The 14,900-nt window shown below is 60.2% G+C and overlaps 2 protein-coding genes across 2 annotated transcripts in view; one reads left to right on the top strand and one right to left on the bottom strand.

Annotated features, from left to right (window-relative positions):
- STK10 (serine/threonine kinase 10) overlaps positions 1–14,900 on the top strand; it is a 500,646-nt gene that overhangs the window by 163,567 nt on the left and 322,179 nt on the right. The gene's annotated exons all lie outside the window — the stretch shown is intronic.
- ABLIM3 (actin binding LIM protein family member 3) overlaps positions 1,558–14,900 on the bottom strand; it is a 53,609-nt gene continuing 40,266 nt past the window's right edge. Inside the window, exons 7-23 of the mRNA XM_065643848.1 lie at positions 13,712–13,799; positions 12,345–12,403; positions 11,860–11,931; positions 11,310–11,465; positions 10,123–10,152; positions 9,428–9,557; positions 8,446–8,544; positions 6,996–7,046; positions 5,537–5,671; positions 5,226–5,290; positions 4,807–4,954; positions 4,156–4,185; positions 3,674–3,732; positions 3,098–3,158; positions 2,861–2,868; positions 2,209–2,289; positions 1,558–1,796 (exon numbers count right to left, since the gene is read on the bottom strand). Of these exons, the coding sequence (XP_065499920.1) occupies positions 1,683–1,796; positions 2,209–2,289; positions 2,861–2,868; positions 3,098–3,158; positions 3,674–3,732; positions 4,156–4,185; positions 4,807–4,954; positions 5,226–5,290; positions 5,537–5,671; positions 6,996–7,046; positions 8,446–8,544; positions 9,428–9,557; positions 10,123–10,152; positions 11,310–11,465; positions 11,860–11,931; positions 12,345–12,403; positions 13,712–13,799 (1,386 nt within the window). The 3' untranslated portion in view covers positions 1,558–1,682. The remainder of the gene's footprint in view (positions 1,797–2,208; positions 2,290–2,860; positions 2,869–3,097; positions 3,159–3,673; positions 3,733–4,155; positions 4,186–4,806; positions 4,955–5,225; positions 5,291–5,536; positions 5,672–6,995; positions 7,047–8,445; positions 8,545–9,427; positions 9,558–10,122; positions 10,153–11,309; positions 11,466–11,859; positions 11,932–12,344; positions 12,404–13,711; positions 13,800–14,900) is intronic.

Below are 14,900 nucleotides of genomic sequence, written 5' to 3' on the forward strand. Positions count from 1 at the left end.
ACTAAAATAGACAGGAGCAATTACCAGTGCAATATTGCCATGTCCGCCTCGGGCCCCAGCCCCTTCTGCACCACCATAAGGCTCCCAGAGCTGGGGCTGCTGCTGATGGGCGATCTGCCCTGAGCACCCTGGCAAACCCCGGCAAGGGGACCTGCATGTCTCCCATGCCTCACACAGGACCCTAGTTATGGCTTTTTTGGGCAACACACTGGGTGAGCTCTTCACCCAGTGGTGATGGTGCTGATGGCAGGGAGGGCATGCAGTTCACCTGCTGGGAGATACCAGCACAGGAGGCTTTCAAAGAGGACCAGAACAGCCAGAGGCAGAGCTGGCCTGTGGCACAGTGAAGGTGAGACCCTCACTGTCCCCTCGGAGGTGCCCTGCTGACCCAGCTCTTGCTCCCCATGTCTTGCTGGTGTTTTTGGGACTGCTCAGTCCTGCGGTATGCCTGAAAATTGTGCCAAACAGACAAATAGGAAACTAGAGCACCACAGGTGAGACCAGGAAAGATGTTTGTGTGGAAATAACCCTATCAATTAAAAAAAAAAAAATAAAAAAACCAAAACAAAAAACCACCAACCAACCAATCAAAACCAACAAAAAACCCCCGGTCAAATCAAACAACCCAATAGTTTGCTGAATGGCTCTGGTAACAGCCTTAATTCCTGAAGGTTGCAGAGGGGTTTATCTGGGGCATAGACTTCAGTGCCAGGGTAATTCAGGAAAAACCCCCATGAAAAGGCCCAGCAGTCAGTGGGACGGGCAGCCCCTGCTCTGGCCTTGCCCCCAGCTCCCGGCTGGGCTGCTCCCCTCACTGCTCCCCCGGGTGCTGGGACCCCAGAGCTCTGCTGGGGCCACAAGGGTGGTGGCCCCAGACTGGGTGACATCTCAGCTTGTCCACTCTCGGGGCTTGCTGGCCCTGGACAAACCTGAAGAGCAGCGAGAAACTGCACGAGGGAGGAGGCAGCTTTGGCCGTTTTAAGAAGGGCTTGGTTTTGGAACAGCTTGGAAAGCCATTGTTCCGGCACTTTGGGAGGAGAAACTGGCTCTGTGGCAATACTGGGTTTGCAGGGCAAGCCAGCAGATCAGGACGCACCAGGGCTTGCAACTTGACCCGTGGGGCTGCACCCCACTCCCAGGGGTTCCCCACCACTGCTCCTCCTGCCCCAAGCTCTGCATTTCTCATCCTGAGGGTGAGGCTGAAGGTGTCCCCAGTGCACGGCCCTGTTAAAGCCTGGGGGAGCATTAAGGAGCCCATGGTGGGACCCCCTTTTCCTGCAAATGTACCCAGGACGTTTTCCAACCTGTAAGTAAATATACAGACCAGCTGAGGGGGTCAGGACACTCCCCACGCACCAGCCCAAGGATAGAGCCCTGGGTGCTGTGGCTGCACCAGGAAAATCCTGCCTCTCTGTCCACCTGGGGTGGCAATGACAGACACCAAGCAGTTTGGGGCCCATGTGGTTTCAGCCCCTGGGAGAACCCAAGGACTGATGCAAAAACAGGGTTGGAAAATAAAAGGAAACACAGAGCATAAAATGATCTGCAAGACTCCAATTCACTCTCAGGGGTGCAGAGGGCGCCTCTGCCACGTACAGCACTGAGAATCATACAGAGCTGCAATATAGAGATCTTTCTATGTATATATTTATAGGTATGTATATATTTATAGTGCACTGTATTTAAAATAGCCGGGCCTGCTTCTTCAGCTCATTCCTCTTCCAGAGGGCCAGGCGGTCAAACTCGGCGATGGTCATGCCGAAGATCTGGTAGAACTCCTCCTGGGAGAGGTGGCGCTGAGGAGAGAAGGGATGCTGGGCCAGGGCTGGGGACCACGGCCATCACCCGGGGCCAATGGCCACCACCTGGGCCATATGGCTGCAGCGGGGCAGGACACAACATGAGGGGGTCTGGCAGCACCCCCAGCCCAGCTCGCCCAGGAGGGTGGGAGCACCCGGCTCCCTCCTGCTCCTGCCAAACGCACTCATGCTGGGGCACAGGGACAGCCCTGCCCAGCCAGCAGAGCAGCAGGGCCACCGTGACAGCGTGTGGGCACCTGTGTGCTCCTGGGGAGCTGTAGAGATGTTCCTTGCACATCCACAAGCCCCTCGCAGCCCCACGCTGCCTGCCGGCTATAGGGGATACCCCACAAGACTGGGTCCCTCTAACCCCGAGCAGATTGTCCCCAGCAGAAACGGCTCCCCTCACCTCCAACCGAGTCCTGTCCACATCTTTGGGCAGCTGGTTCCTCCCCCTTGTCTTCACCAGGAGCAGCTCGTAGGGGTATATCTGCACAGGGACAGGAAGATCATGGGGTAGCTACTGACCCAGAATAGGACAGATGGGGCACATGTGGGATGGGGCCATGGAGGGCAAAAGGGCAAAGCCTTCCCCCACTACATTTAGCAGGGTTTGGGTGTCACAGATGCCCCTGGGGCTTGGACGGGACAAGGCAGATGGGGGACCTGCTCTCAGGGTGACCTGAATCCACCTTGAATCACCTTGGTGGCTTTGGAATGGCAACCTGAAGGTCTCCTGCTCACTCCACAAAGCCAGGAGTGACCCAGAGATGAGCATGAGTAGGGAACCCCCAGCACAACCACCATTCTGTTGTTCCTCCCCAGGAGACAATTCTGCTTGGCAAAAGGCTTGGGACCTTTGAGACTCTGGCCTGAGCCCCACAGTCCCAGGCTGGCGCTGTCAGGTGGGGAATGGAAGGGAGGCAAGGCAGGGCACTGTGGGCAGAGGGCAAGGCTTCCTCCTGAAGGGCTGGGGACACATGGGCACATCTCTGGGACTTCCTCTGGGTGGTATTCACATCTCTGTCTGGCAGCCGTTCCTTAGAGCAAGAGCATCTTACCTTGTACTCTGTGGGGAGAGAGAAAAAGACAAGAGAGACATGAGGCACACTGACCCGTCCACTGCCAGGATCCTCCTCCAGAGCTGTGAGATCCCACCCCATTTCCTCCCTGCTCCCTCCAGCCTGGACCCCGTTTTCCAGAGCTGCCTGCAGTGGGGTAGGCAGCCCCACGGCACCTGGCCCCATGTCTACAGGGTCCCCTACCCGCGCTGCTCCCCAGCCCCATGGGCACCTCACCTCGCATCCCCCAGTTGACGGCGTTTGTGCTGTCGTAGTGGAAAAGCTCGGCACTGGGAGGCTGCGGGAGGGATAGAAGGAGAAGTAAGAGGGGGTCCCCTCCAAACACTCAGCACAGCACCTCCATATCCCCAGGTGGGAAGGCACCAACCCCAAAGCAGGATCTGCTCTCTACACCTGGCAGTGGGGAAACTGAGGCACGAGGAGGTGAAGTGACAAATCCCGTTCACATGGAGGCAGGACCAGGTCTCCCGGCCCCCAGCAATCACTGCCCCAGGGCACAGAGCAAAGCCCTCCTGCTGGGAAGCAACACCAGCATCCCTCTGAAATGTGCCTTACAGGACGTTCAGGGCAGGCACAGAAGTCCCACAGTGCCTGGACAGGGCACTTTTGGTCCCCAATAAGGGTCATTTTGGACCGGCACAGACCAGCAGTGACAGCAGGGGTGCAGAAAAGGGGGGAGCAGGACACCTTAGTCCTGAAAGGGGAGCACTGGGGGATTTGAGGAGCCTGCAGACAATGATGAAGGGTGCAGGGATGCCTGGCAGCAGCAGGATGCAGGCAGTAGGCACTTACCCTGTGCAGCCCATTCCTCCTGTAGGCAGGAAGGGAGGCTGACTTAGAAATGAGGGGATCTGCAAAGAAATCAGCAACGTGCATAAGGGAAAATGCAGGAGTGAGCCCCACACCCTGGGAGAGCACCCGCTGGGCCACCCCACCCCTGTGCTCCCATGTCACTACCAAGCTCCACATTCACCCAGCTCTGTCTCCTTCCAGCTCCAACTCATTTCCAGCCTGGCTTCCTCCTGTGCTGATATTCCTTTCCCCAAAATCCCTTTCCCACGGCAGGTCTCCCACCTCACCCTCCAGTGCAACACAGCCTCCTCTCTCAGTTTCTCTGACTTGTCCTCTCCTGGCGCTGCCACCAGCTCTACCTTGGCCCAGCCTTTCAAGGGCTCCTTCTTCCCTCCCTGGTCCCAGCATCTCCTCCAGCTCAGGCTCTGGACCCCACTGCCACAAGGGACCAGCTGGGAAGGCTTGCAGGCTCACATACTCACCGCTGTCGGCCAGGTAATGCGTCCGGGGAGCTGCAAGGAGAGCAGAGCCGGGCGTCAGGGGGGACCAAGCACCCCACGCCATACAGAGCTGCCTTGAGCATCCCTGAGCAGCACCAGCTCCGTGAGGGCAGATGAGCCATGAGAAAGAAGGGAGTGGGCAGGGGCATGTGGTGCCAGGCTCCCCAATGCCTCCAGCAGCCCCTGCAGCCCTGAGGGAATTGGGGCTGGGTGCCCTGGGTGCTGTGCAGTGAAAGCAGCGTGAGCAAGGAAGGCAGCCCTAAGGCCACTTAGCAGGGGTGCCAGGAGGTCCCAGACGTGCCGTTAATGAGGAGGCACACAGGCAGCGAGCCCAAAACAGGTCAGAGCAAACCCAGCGTGGCTGTGCTGTGAGATTGCCAAGGGACCCTTTGACCCCCCGATGATGCGCTGCCCAGACAGACTGCAAACAGCTGGGCGATGCTGCATCCCAGCTGGGGCACAGGGAACGCAGAGCCCTCCAGAGAGGGAAAGTGTCTCTCAAGTGCTGGCATCCAGCACTTCTCCCACCACCCCACCCCATGCCCCTGTCCTTCCCTCTCCACCCCAGTGAACTTCCCACAGGGACTGGGGCCATGCAGGGTGGGACAGACGGATAGACAGGGCTGTCCTTACAGCCGTTGAGGGAGCCCTCGTAGCCAGCTGTGTGCAGGGCTTCTCTGCTGCTCGCCGAGCTGCGAGGGGGTGTCCAGGGGTCCGCGTAGGAGTTGGACCGAGCCTTCATCTCCTCCCTCAGGATCAGCCGGCCAATGCCACTCTGGATCTGGGCAGGGAGGAAAAGCTGCTTTGCACCCCCAGCATGGGCTCAGCATCTCCCATCTCCCATCTCCTTGGCAAGGGGGTGTGCTCCCCCTCCTTCAGGCCCCACGTCAGGGGTGGCCAAGCGGGGAGAGATGGCGCAGGGCAGCAGGGACGGTGGTGGCCTCTTCTTGGGTGTCAGAGCCAGGCTGGGCCTCCTCCCCAGCGCCAGCTGTCACGGGGACAGCCTGCTGCCGGCTCTGCCCTGCCGGGCTGCGGGCAGGGACATCACCCACCTTGTGCATGCCCCGGTCGTACCCATCCTCCTCGCCTCCTGATGAGAACCGCCGGGCCCGGGGGGCTGCAAAAAGACACATGGGGTGGGTCAGGTGGGGGCGAAAGTGGAGGCAGGAGACAGTCCCCAACTGCATGGGGACAGGCAAGTCCCAAGGGCTGCTAAGATTTTGGGGTCACTTTGGCAGGTACCTTGGTCCAACCCCACCTGAGGGTCCAGACCCAGCTCGGAGGGTGCTCGCTCCCAGGGAACAGCTGGGTTTGGGGGCAGGAATAGGATTCCCCATCCTCCAGCACCGTGCGGGGCTGTTACCTTTGGGGGAGCCTTGGAAGGACCAGTACTCTGACTCGGAGTGGTAGTACGGGTCCGGGGAGTAGGCAGGGCTGTACTTGGACGACTGTGCGATGTCTTCACTGGTTTTGCTTTTCGTGGCTGCCGGGGGGTTGTCTGCAAAAGGAGCAGCAAGAGCTGTAACGAGGACCTGTAGTTCTGCTGGCAGGACTTGCAAAGATCCACCCTGGGACACAGGCAAATCCTGTTTCCCCCTCCCACTCCCTGGTGTCCCCCAGTGATTTGTGTGTGGGACAGCATGGAGTAGAGCTGGGAATAACCCATTTTCAAAGCACTGACACCTCCTGGAGACAAAGGTGCAGAGACAGACTGTGGGGACGGTGACACGCAGAGGGGCTGTCACAGATGCGGGAAGGGACACGAACAGCTCATAGCCCGCAGCACCATGACAAGCTCTGGCTCCTGCACAGTGCTCACCCAGTGCCACCAGTGCCACCAACCTCCCCATGTCCCTGTGTCCCCAGGCTGCCCCATCACCCGGAGGGAGGCTGGGAGGGGATGGAGGGAGGCTCCATTCCTGCAGGGAAAGAGCTCCTGGGGGTCACTGGCAGGGGACAGCAGCAGGCTGTGCAGCAGCGGGGAGCAGAGGGGTGATCCCAGCGGCCCCAGCTCTGGCAGGGGCACAGGTGAGAAACCGGAGGCTGAGCCCTGCTCCTTTCACCACCGCGAGGCCAGGAGATGTGTGGGGATAGGAGCACCAAGGACAGGCTGTGTGGCAGAGCCACCCCAAGCATGCGCAGGGGACCCGGCCAGTGGCAGCTACTTACAGCAGCGGGTGCAGGCAGCAGCAGGGTGGTGGGGAGAGAGAGCCCAGGGAGAGAGAGGAGACACAGTTACTGCTCGGGGGGGAGCTGCTGCTGTCCCTCTACACGCAGAAGTGAGCAGGGACAGTACAAGGCAGCCCCTCTGAGAGACACCAAACACCCCTGTGCCTCCTCCCCACCCCTCACACCCCCCAGGCCAGTTTCACCCTGGAGCATCCATCCAGGATGGGCTGTGATTTTTCTCCAGAGCTTCATGTGAAACTGCAAATTACCTTCTTCACCCCTTTCCCGAGGTTGCTCTGGCCCCTGGCATCAGCAAACAACAGCCACCCTCGTCCCCTCTGCCACCACCCCATGGCCTTGCTTCCCCTCCCACAGCCTTCCCTGTCCCTGGTGCCACTAACAGCCTTCACCTGCATCCCTTGCAACAGGGATGCAGTTCAAAGCTGCATTTCTCTTGCACAGATCCCTGCACTCTGCTGCCCAGAGGGGAAGCAGGAGCATCAGCCCACCAAAGCCCAGCAGCCCAACATGTCACCTTGACGCTTGCTCCCATCTCCTGCCCCTAAACATGGCTTGGCCAGACCAAGCCCCACACTGGTCCCTGCCCCGCTCCCTCCCAGCACAGAGCCCAGCGTGCAGCCGGCGGACCCTACCGTGTCGCTTATAGATGGGGGGTTTCCGGTAGATGTTACTCTCGCCAGCAGCTAGTGGAAGAAGAAAGGAAGGGAAGAAGGAAAGAAGGGAGGAAGGGGAGGTCAGTGTGGGCATGCTGAGAGCGGACAGGACAGCGGTCCTGCAGGAGATGCTGCCCCCACACCACGTTTCCATCACACAACCACGTCTGGGTCCACACGTCCCACGGGAGCACAGCACCAGGCGGGCTCCGGGAGGCAGGAGCGCGGTCCCGGGGCTGCCTCGGGCAGCGGTGCGTGCAGGGGACATGCAGTGAGCGCCCCAGGTCAGCATGCACCGCGGGACCGCATAGCTCCCGGCCCCGGGAGGCAGCGGCACAGCCAGGAGCCCCTGGCTGCCCCTGCCAGCCGGCAGCGATGCACCACGGCTCGCACTGGCGTGGTTTCTCGGGGGTGCCAGCACCTGGAAAAACCACCTGCAAGCTACCTGGGGTGAAACAACATCAGCCAAAGCCTCTTTCCGCAGCAGACAGAGAAAAGAGCGAGCTGGGAGGCGAAGCAAACTGCAGCCTGGTGCTGAGAGCTACGGCCCCCAGGCAGGGGCCAGGCAACGGAGCTGGCAGAGCAGGGAGGGGGCCATCCATAAACCACCGACCGGCAGCGGGAGGGCAGGGCAGGGAGCGGGGCCAAACCGTGACAGGGATGGGATGGGAGCAGGGGACCATAGTGAGGAGCCTCTGGATGTCCTCCTGGTGCTGTCCCAGGGCATCAGCTACACATTGCATGGGGTTCCACACTCTGGAAGAGGACAAGTGCAACAGGAGGTGTCTACAGCTGAGCAGGGTGGTCTGGGGCTCTGCCCCCGCTCCGTGTGCGGAGGGCTGGGTGGGCAGCTCTGCCTGTGTCCCTCCCCGCTCTCTCTTTTTGCCCGCTCTGTCCCCATCCCCGTGGGCTCTGCGAGGCCGGGAGCAGGTGGTGGCCCTTACCTGGTGGCCCCCAGCAGAAGGGGAGCAGGCAGCTGGCAAGCCCAGAAGACTCTGGGGGGAGGGAGCGGCGGGCCCTAGGGGGAGTATAAAATAGTCATCTGTAGCGGATGGGTGCGGAAAGGCCTCTGGCAGACACGCTTCGGCTTGTGATCCTGGCGGGGGGGAGGCAGGGGAGGGGACAGGCTCTCCACAGAGGACTCGTCTTCGTGTCGGGGGTGAAGGAAGGTCAGGGATGAGGGAGAAGAGGGACGTTGCAGGGATCAAGCAGACTCCGGGAAGCTCCGGGACACCCGGGTGGTGACGGGGAGGGAGGAGGGTTCAAGCTGCAGGTCCTGTTTATGGATGGCCTCTACCAGGAGTAGATCCTGCTGCCAGCTGGCTCTAGGCAGGCGGTGGAGCTACGCATGCGACACAGGGGGGACGGCACATGCGGGCATGCCACAGACACGGCGCTTCCCCGGGGACCGGGCTGCTCCAGAGCCTACCTGGGATGTGGAAATGCTTGGGCGCTTGGTATGAGGTTGGAGTAGAGGACCTCACATCTAACTGGCTATAGTAGGGGGAGCTGCGCCCGCTCTCGGTGCCTACGCGGTGCCGAGCAGAAGCAGCCATAAGTGACCGAGAGAGAGAACAAGAGGCAGAAGAAAATGGGTGTTAAATGCAGTGGTGTTAGAAGAGCATGGGGGCGACGCATGTGGCAGAGGTGACAGGGATGTGTGCTGGGCCGTGGTCCAGGACCGGGCGTGATGGAGCAGGGAGAGATTTCCCGCATCTCCGGAGGAAGGCGGGATGCAGAGGAAACCCCCATGCGGGTGCTGTCGCAGGGCGGCAGCTGCCCCAGCGCTGCGGAGAGGAAAGCCGAGCGTGCTGCAGAGGCGAACGGTGATGGGCCCGTGGCGGTGCAGCGCGGGAGCAGCTCTGGGAATGCGGGACCTCCAGACTTACTGACCTTGGGTTTTCCCAGACGTTCCTCCCCAGCTCCAAAGGACAGAAGACAGGGCACAGACACACTCTTTTTCCCCTCAACATGCTCCAGGGTGTGCACACACGTCTGTGTGTGTGTAAGGACCCCCCTTACAGCACTGGCTGGGCACACGCACTCTTGTGTACACCCCTCCCAGAGTTCGCAAGCCAGCTGAGTGGTCTTCACTGGACCTGGGGGTCACCTCCCTCCTCATCCTCCATGAGCCCCAGCTCAGCTCCGAGCCAGGACAAAGCCAGCTCGGCCTCTCCTTGCTGCTCTAACATGATAAGTCAGGGGAACTAAAGGATGCACACAGCTGGGCTGCTCACTGCCCCACAGCTCCCATTGCTGTCACCCCCCATGGACCCCCCCAGGCCTCCTGCCTGCTTGCCAGAGGCGGAACCACCGAGCTCCCCTGGGAGAAGCAAGGGACAGTCTGGTGACCCCCGCTCCACTTGGGGGTCTGAGTTAGCTCAGCCTGAGATTGCAGCTCAAATCCTCACCTGAGCGGTAGAAATGGTGGGGGGACCTCGGGATGGTGGGGGACATGCCCTGGCGGCTGTAGGTGGGGGAGTCGATGTAGCCAGGGCTGGAGGCTCGCCTTTGCCGCGTGTCAAAGCTCTCGTAGATGTCCTGGAGATGGGGAAAGGTGTGGATAGAGGTGGGATTAGAGCTGGTGGGATGAAGGACAAGGTGGGTCAGTGCCTTGGTAGCCCTGCGGGCGGGTGTCCCATGGACAGGGGTCCCCAAGCCTGTGGCAGCCCGGGAGGGTGCATGCTGTGCGGTGTGACATGCCAGGCAGCGTGTGTGTCCTCCGCAGCTGGAGGGGCTCCCCAGAAGCTCTGCCTCCCGCTGACAAAGAGCAGGCAGTGACACCCAGGGTTTGGGACCAGGCAACAGTGTCTGGCCAGAGACTTTCACCCCCTTGCCTGGAGACCATCCCCTTCCCCTGTGCCTGTTCCCAATTACTGGTGCTCCCCTCCACGGGGCAGAAGCTGCTCCCTGGGTCCACTCTGCCAGGGAGCACTTGCATGCTGCTCTCCCCAGGGCCCAAAGGACCCTCCTGGACAGGGTTCCCCATCTCCCCCACCTTGGGGCAGCACCTGGACGGGGAGATGTTCAGCAGAGCCCCAGTGGTCCCTTGGCAGAGGGACACCCTGTGGCAGCAGCAGGTGACAGACCCCCCAGGAGGCATTACCTGCGAGTATGGGGAGAGGGTCCCCAGGGACTGGAGGCAGCAGGAGGCAAAGGGGGGAGAGAGAGACAGCACATGGTTAAGGGGAGCAGTGACAGACTGGGGTCCCGCAGCGGCTCCTTCTCCCCACGTTACAGCCCCATCACAGCTGCCAGCTGAGGGCAGCTGGTGGCACAGCCGGAGCTGAACTGACAGGACGCTGAGCAAGGAGCCCCTGGCCTGCAGGGGAGCTGGTGCGAGGATGGCACCTCCTGAGCCAGCAGCCTGCACCCCTTCTCAGAGACCTTGGTGGAGCAGCTGCAAGAGGGGAAGGCAGCTGCTGGCCCCCTGTGCTCCACAGCAGCCCATGGCCATGCTGCCTGCACCATCTCGGGGGTGCTGGAGGAAACCAGACTTGTGACAAGCCTTGGGACCAGAGATGTATGAGGTGCTGCTGCTGGCCATTACAAAGTCCCCTTCCAGGGCCCCCCTCAGGTCCCTCATCTCTGTGTAAGCAGCTCAGGCTCTTCTTCCACAGACTTAATGAAATGGTCCAGCAGCTGCAGCCTGCCTGGAGTAGCGGGCAGGGCAGTCCAACGCCATGTGCTGCTTGGGCATCATCTTGTCACACGCTTGCAAAAAACACACTGACCAAGCTCCCTTCCCCTGGCTGCCCCTGGGCCCCCAGCACCCACCAGAGGCCACCCTGCCGTGCTCCAGAGATGCCATGCTGGGGCTGGTGGCCAGCAGGACTGCCTGCTGGGGCCAGGCTCCGGGCTGAGCCTGCTGTCCATCTGTCCCTCCACCCAGGAGGGATACACGTGTGCTGCATGCCCTCCATCCCTCCCGCTGCGGGCTGCGATGGGTGAGCTCCCTGCCACATCGCAGTACACAGGGTGACGTCTCCTCCCACACAGTGCTGCCTGTCCCTGCACATCGGGTCTGTGGCACAGCGTGGGCAGGGCGCTGCCACCAGCTGGATAAGGTCACTGGTTTCTTTCTTCCTCTACAGCAGCAGCACCAAGATTTCTCTTCCAGCCCAGGCCCTCTTCCCAGTAATGGGAAGCCTCTGGGAGAGGTCTTATCCCCGCTCCTGCCTCCCTCCAGCAATCCCACTGGACTGAACAAACCACATGCAGTTCTCCCCATTGCCCTGAATCGGTGCCTGGCTCCCTGCGCAGCGCAGCATTGGGCATATCGAGACTCGGTACCTCCCCATAGCTATATCTCTCCAGCGTCTCATCCGACGTGTATCTGTGATAGGGCTCGTAGGAAATGAGGTCAGGACGCTGCACTTCATAGATGGATTTAATCTTGGGAAGAGCTGCCAGGTCTTTGTAATTAAGGATCTCATTATCCACTTTAGCCTAGGGGGAGGGAGAGATAGAGAGACGGAAAGGAAGAGAGAAGGAAAGAGAGGCTGGAGCGCACAGTGTGGAGCCAGCACAGAGCAGACAGAGCCCATCGTCACCCCAGCACCAGGGAGAGGTGAGAGGAGATTCCTGAGAGGCAGCGGCAGCAGCAGGAAGGGGCAGAGGAGCTGGGAGGGTGGGACTGTGCCCCTCTGGGAGCTCCTGGTTTGTGCCAACAGCACTGGCAGCATGGAGAGGGGGCACGGCTTGTCCGTGCTGTCCCCAAACACAGGGCTTGTCCCCGGGAGATGCCTCATACTGCAGAGCAGCACCAGGAACCGCTGCTCCCTCCCCTGGGGCCAGAGCATCTGTCCTACCCTGCATGGACAAGGGGCAGAGCTGTACTCACACAGATAACACGGTTCGGGGAGCCGATACTGGAACCGGGGGGTGAGATGGAGGTTTCTGACGTCCTTCTGTGCTGTGAAGGCAGAAAAGCAAAGGACGGATGAGAGCATGGCAAGGAGGGACCCCTGAGTGGGCACAACACTGGGTGTAGCAAGCGAACTGTTCGTTTTGGGGCTGAATTTCACTGAAGGTCCAGTTCCTCTGCCAGCCGGGCACAGAGAGGGAGCAGCAGCTGGATGGGTGCAGGGGGGTGGCGAGGGGACTGCTGTGCCCCCTCCCGGCTGTGGGGTGGGCTGGTGCCAGGTCCCCGCTAAGGTCGTGGCCACCCACCATCCTGTGGGCAGCGGGGACAGAGCTGGGGCCAGCCCCAGGAAGCCACTCTGGGCTTGGACTCTGCCACAACAGTTCGCCTCCAGCAGGGACTCGGGGGGCAACATCACCTGGGATGTGCCACCTCTCGGAGGTGACCCTCACCCTGCTGCCTACCTTTAGCTTCTTCTCTGCTCTGGCCGCCTGCTTGCAGATGGGGTGCCACACTTCAGAGCCTGCAACACAGCAAAGGCAAAGTGTTCCAGCTCCACGCACAGCCCACCCCCTGCCATGGGTTGGGTCCCGTCCTGTCCCTGCCACCTCCAGCCCGTGGTTCCCTGGGGTGGACGTGTCAGTGTTCTCCGAACAGCAGCTGCACTGGGCAACCGGTGTTGCAGCAGCTCAACCCCTGCGTGCTGGGGGGAAAGCTCCTGGGGGCCTTGCAGGGGCAGGAACCAGCATCTCTCCATGGGGAGCAGAGCAGGAGGGAGGTGGGGAGCCCCAAGGATGCAGAGAGGGGTCACCTGCTGCGTGCCACTGGCTTTCCTGGTGCCTTCTCCAGTACAGCACGGCCACAGGCACGTGCCCATGGGGGCGGCAGGGCAGTGGGGACTGGGTGTCTGTGCTAAGAAACAAAACAGCTCCCAAGCACTGAGATGTAGAGGCCAACACTACTAAGTGTGACAGCAAACCCGGGCATGTTTTGGCACAGCCCAACCAGTGCCCAGTCAGGCAGCTCCTGATGGTTAAATTCAGGGTAACACTGAGCCCGGGGCACTCACAGCCCCTCGCACGCCCTCTGGGCTGGAACCAGCAAAGCCATTGAGCTTTGCCCAGTCGTGCCCTGGGATGGATGCTGAGCACACGCATCCTGCGGGATGTGCTTTACTGGGACCCCCACTCCAGCTCTCTCCATTCAGAATTCCATTTGCCAGCCATGGAATCATTAGTGACTCAGGAAGACAAGCAAGCACAGGTTACTGAGAGAAAAAAACCCCTCCCTCTGCACTGAAAATAGCCCCTAAGGCAGCTCCAGGCAAGGATGAGCTCCTGTTGAAACCAAACCCAAACTGAGCGAAAGCCGTACCCCTCCGGTGCTGCTGGCAGCACAACCTGAACGGGGGGAATTGGGAGCAGTGGGGAAAGGGTCCTGGACCACCCTCCCCTGGGGCTGGGGTGAGCGGGGAGCCAGGCACCCTGCGCCCATCCCAGCCTCTGTTTGCTGGTTGCAGACCAGGGACACATCCAGGCATGCCCAGCAGCGCTTCTTGCTGTGCAGGGAGACTCTCAGGGAGCAAAAAGCTGCAGATGAGGAACAAAGTCTCCTCCAGCTCAGCGTCAGGGAAGGTTTCATGGACAGAAATGATTGCTGCATGGCCCAGGAAGAGCACAGAGGCTGCAGAGCAGCAGAGAGGGGTCTCTGGCATTGCTGCAAAGGGGAACCCTTTTGGCACTGAGCACAATAAGGAATTGAGCCCCAAATGCCCCCCAGCACATCTCTGCACAGCCGCGCCAGTCCCTCCTCACCGCAGGGGGATCCCTACCTGTGAGGTACATCTCCTCTCCTTCTGTGAACATCTGGTGGCAGCGGACACACCTGGCACAGGTCGGGTGGTAGTGCTTCCCTCCTGCCTGCGAGGGTGAGCAGAGAAAAGGGGCCCCTGAGCAAGGCAGGACACGGCAAGCTGCTCACAGCCGAGGGCGAGCGGCCCTGGCATCACTGGCTGCTGCAGACAGTGACCAGGTGAACGGAGCAAAACTGCCCAGGGTGGCCTTGGCAACCGCCACAACACACAGAGAAAATCAGAGACCAGTTCGTCACTAACACTTCTGATCTGCTGAACTAGGAGTTGGACTGGGAACCTTCTGCTCGCTTTGAATGGCCCAACACACAGGAAAGTAGAGCTAGGAGGTCCCAAACAAGGTACTCCTACAGACCTCACCCCTAATAAATTGTCCTTGGACTCTGGAAATAACCACAATCCCCTGCAGTAACACTCAGCCAAGCAGTCATGCTTTGCACCAGCTTCTTCTTTCCACGGGTGTGAAGAGGTACAGCAAACCTGGCCCAGGTGTCACAGCAAGGAAGCAGTAAAGGGAGAAGAACGGCCCCAAAGACAAACCTCACAAAACACAGGCTTCGTCTTGCTGTCAGATCCCCTGGGCTACCATTGCCAGCCCCTTGCCCTCAAGAAACTTTTCTCCTTCTGTGAAGTCAGGCTCAAACTTCAGCGCTAGCGACACACTATTCCCCAGCTGAGCAGGAGATGGGCTGCTTGCTCCCTTCGCTCTTTGACAGGGATAATAGCTTTAATTGGTAGCTTGTTTCCACTCAAAGTGTCTGCTAGCATTTCAATTACAGGCTCATTTTCTGGGCTGGGAGGCAGGAGCAATCTGGGCTGCACTGTTAGAGCTCGACCCCAAAGGACATTTTACTCCCATAATAACCCAAGAGGAGAGGATGGATAATTTAAGGCAGCAGAAGGAAGACCATGCTCTGGCTGACAAAGGGGAGGGTTAAGATTGAGGGGGCTGGAGCCAGTTTGAAACAGGGAGGTTCAACAGGAAAATCTGCTGCAAGGAAGACCGAGAATCTGCCACTTGATTGCCTGTAAAAATCAACCTGGAATTCAATGTCCTTGGGGTGCAGGTGGCAGCCAGCAGTTTTTCCCCTCCAGTTTATGCCAAAAATGCGTGGAGAGTTTCAGGGTAAGCAGGAGAGATGAGTGGGAG

The sequence above is a fragment of the Caloenas nicobarica genome, chromosome 13, assembly GCF_036013445.1.
Source record: "Caloenas nicobarica isolate bCalNic1 chromosome 13, bCalNic1.hap1, whole genome shotgun sequence".
NCBI classification, from domain to species: domain Eukaryota; kingdom Metazoa; phylum Chordata; class Aves; order Columbiformes; family Columbidae; genus Caloenas; species Caloenas nicobarica.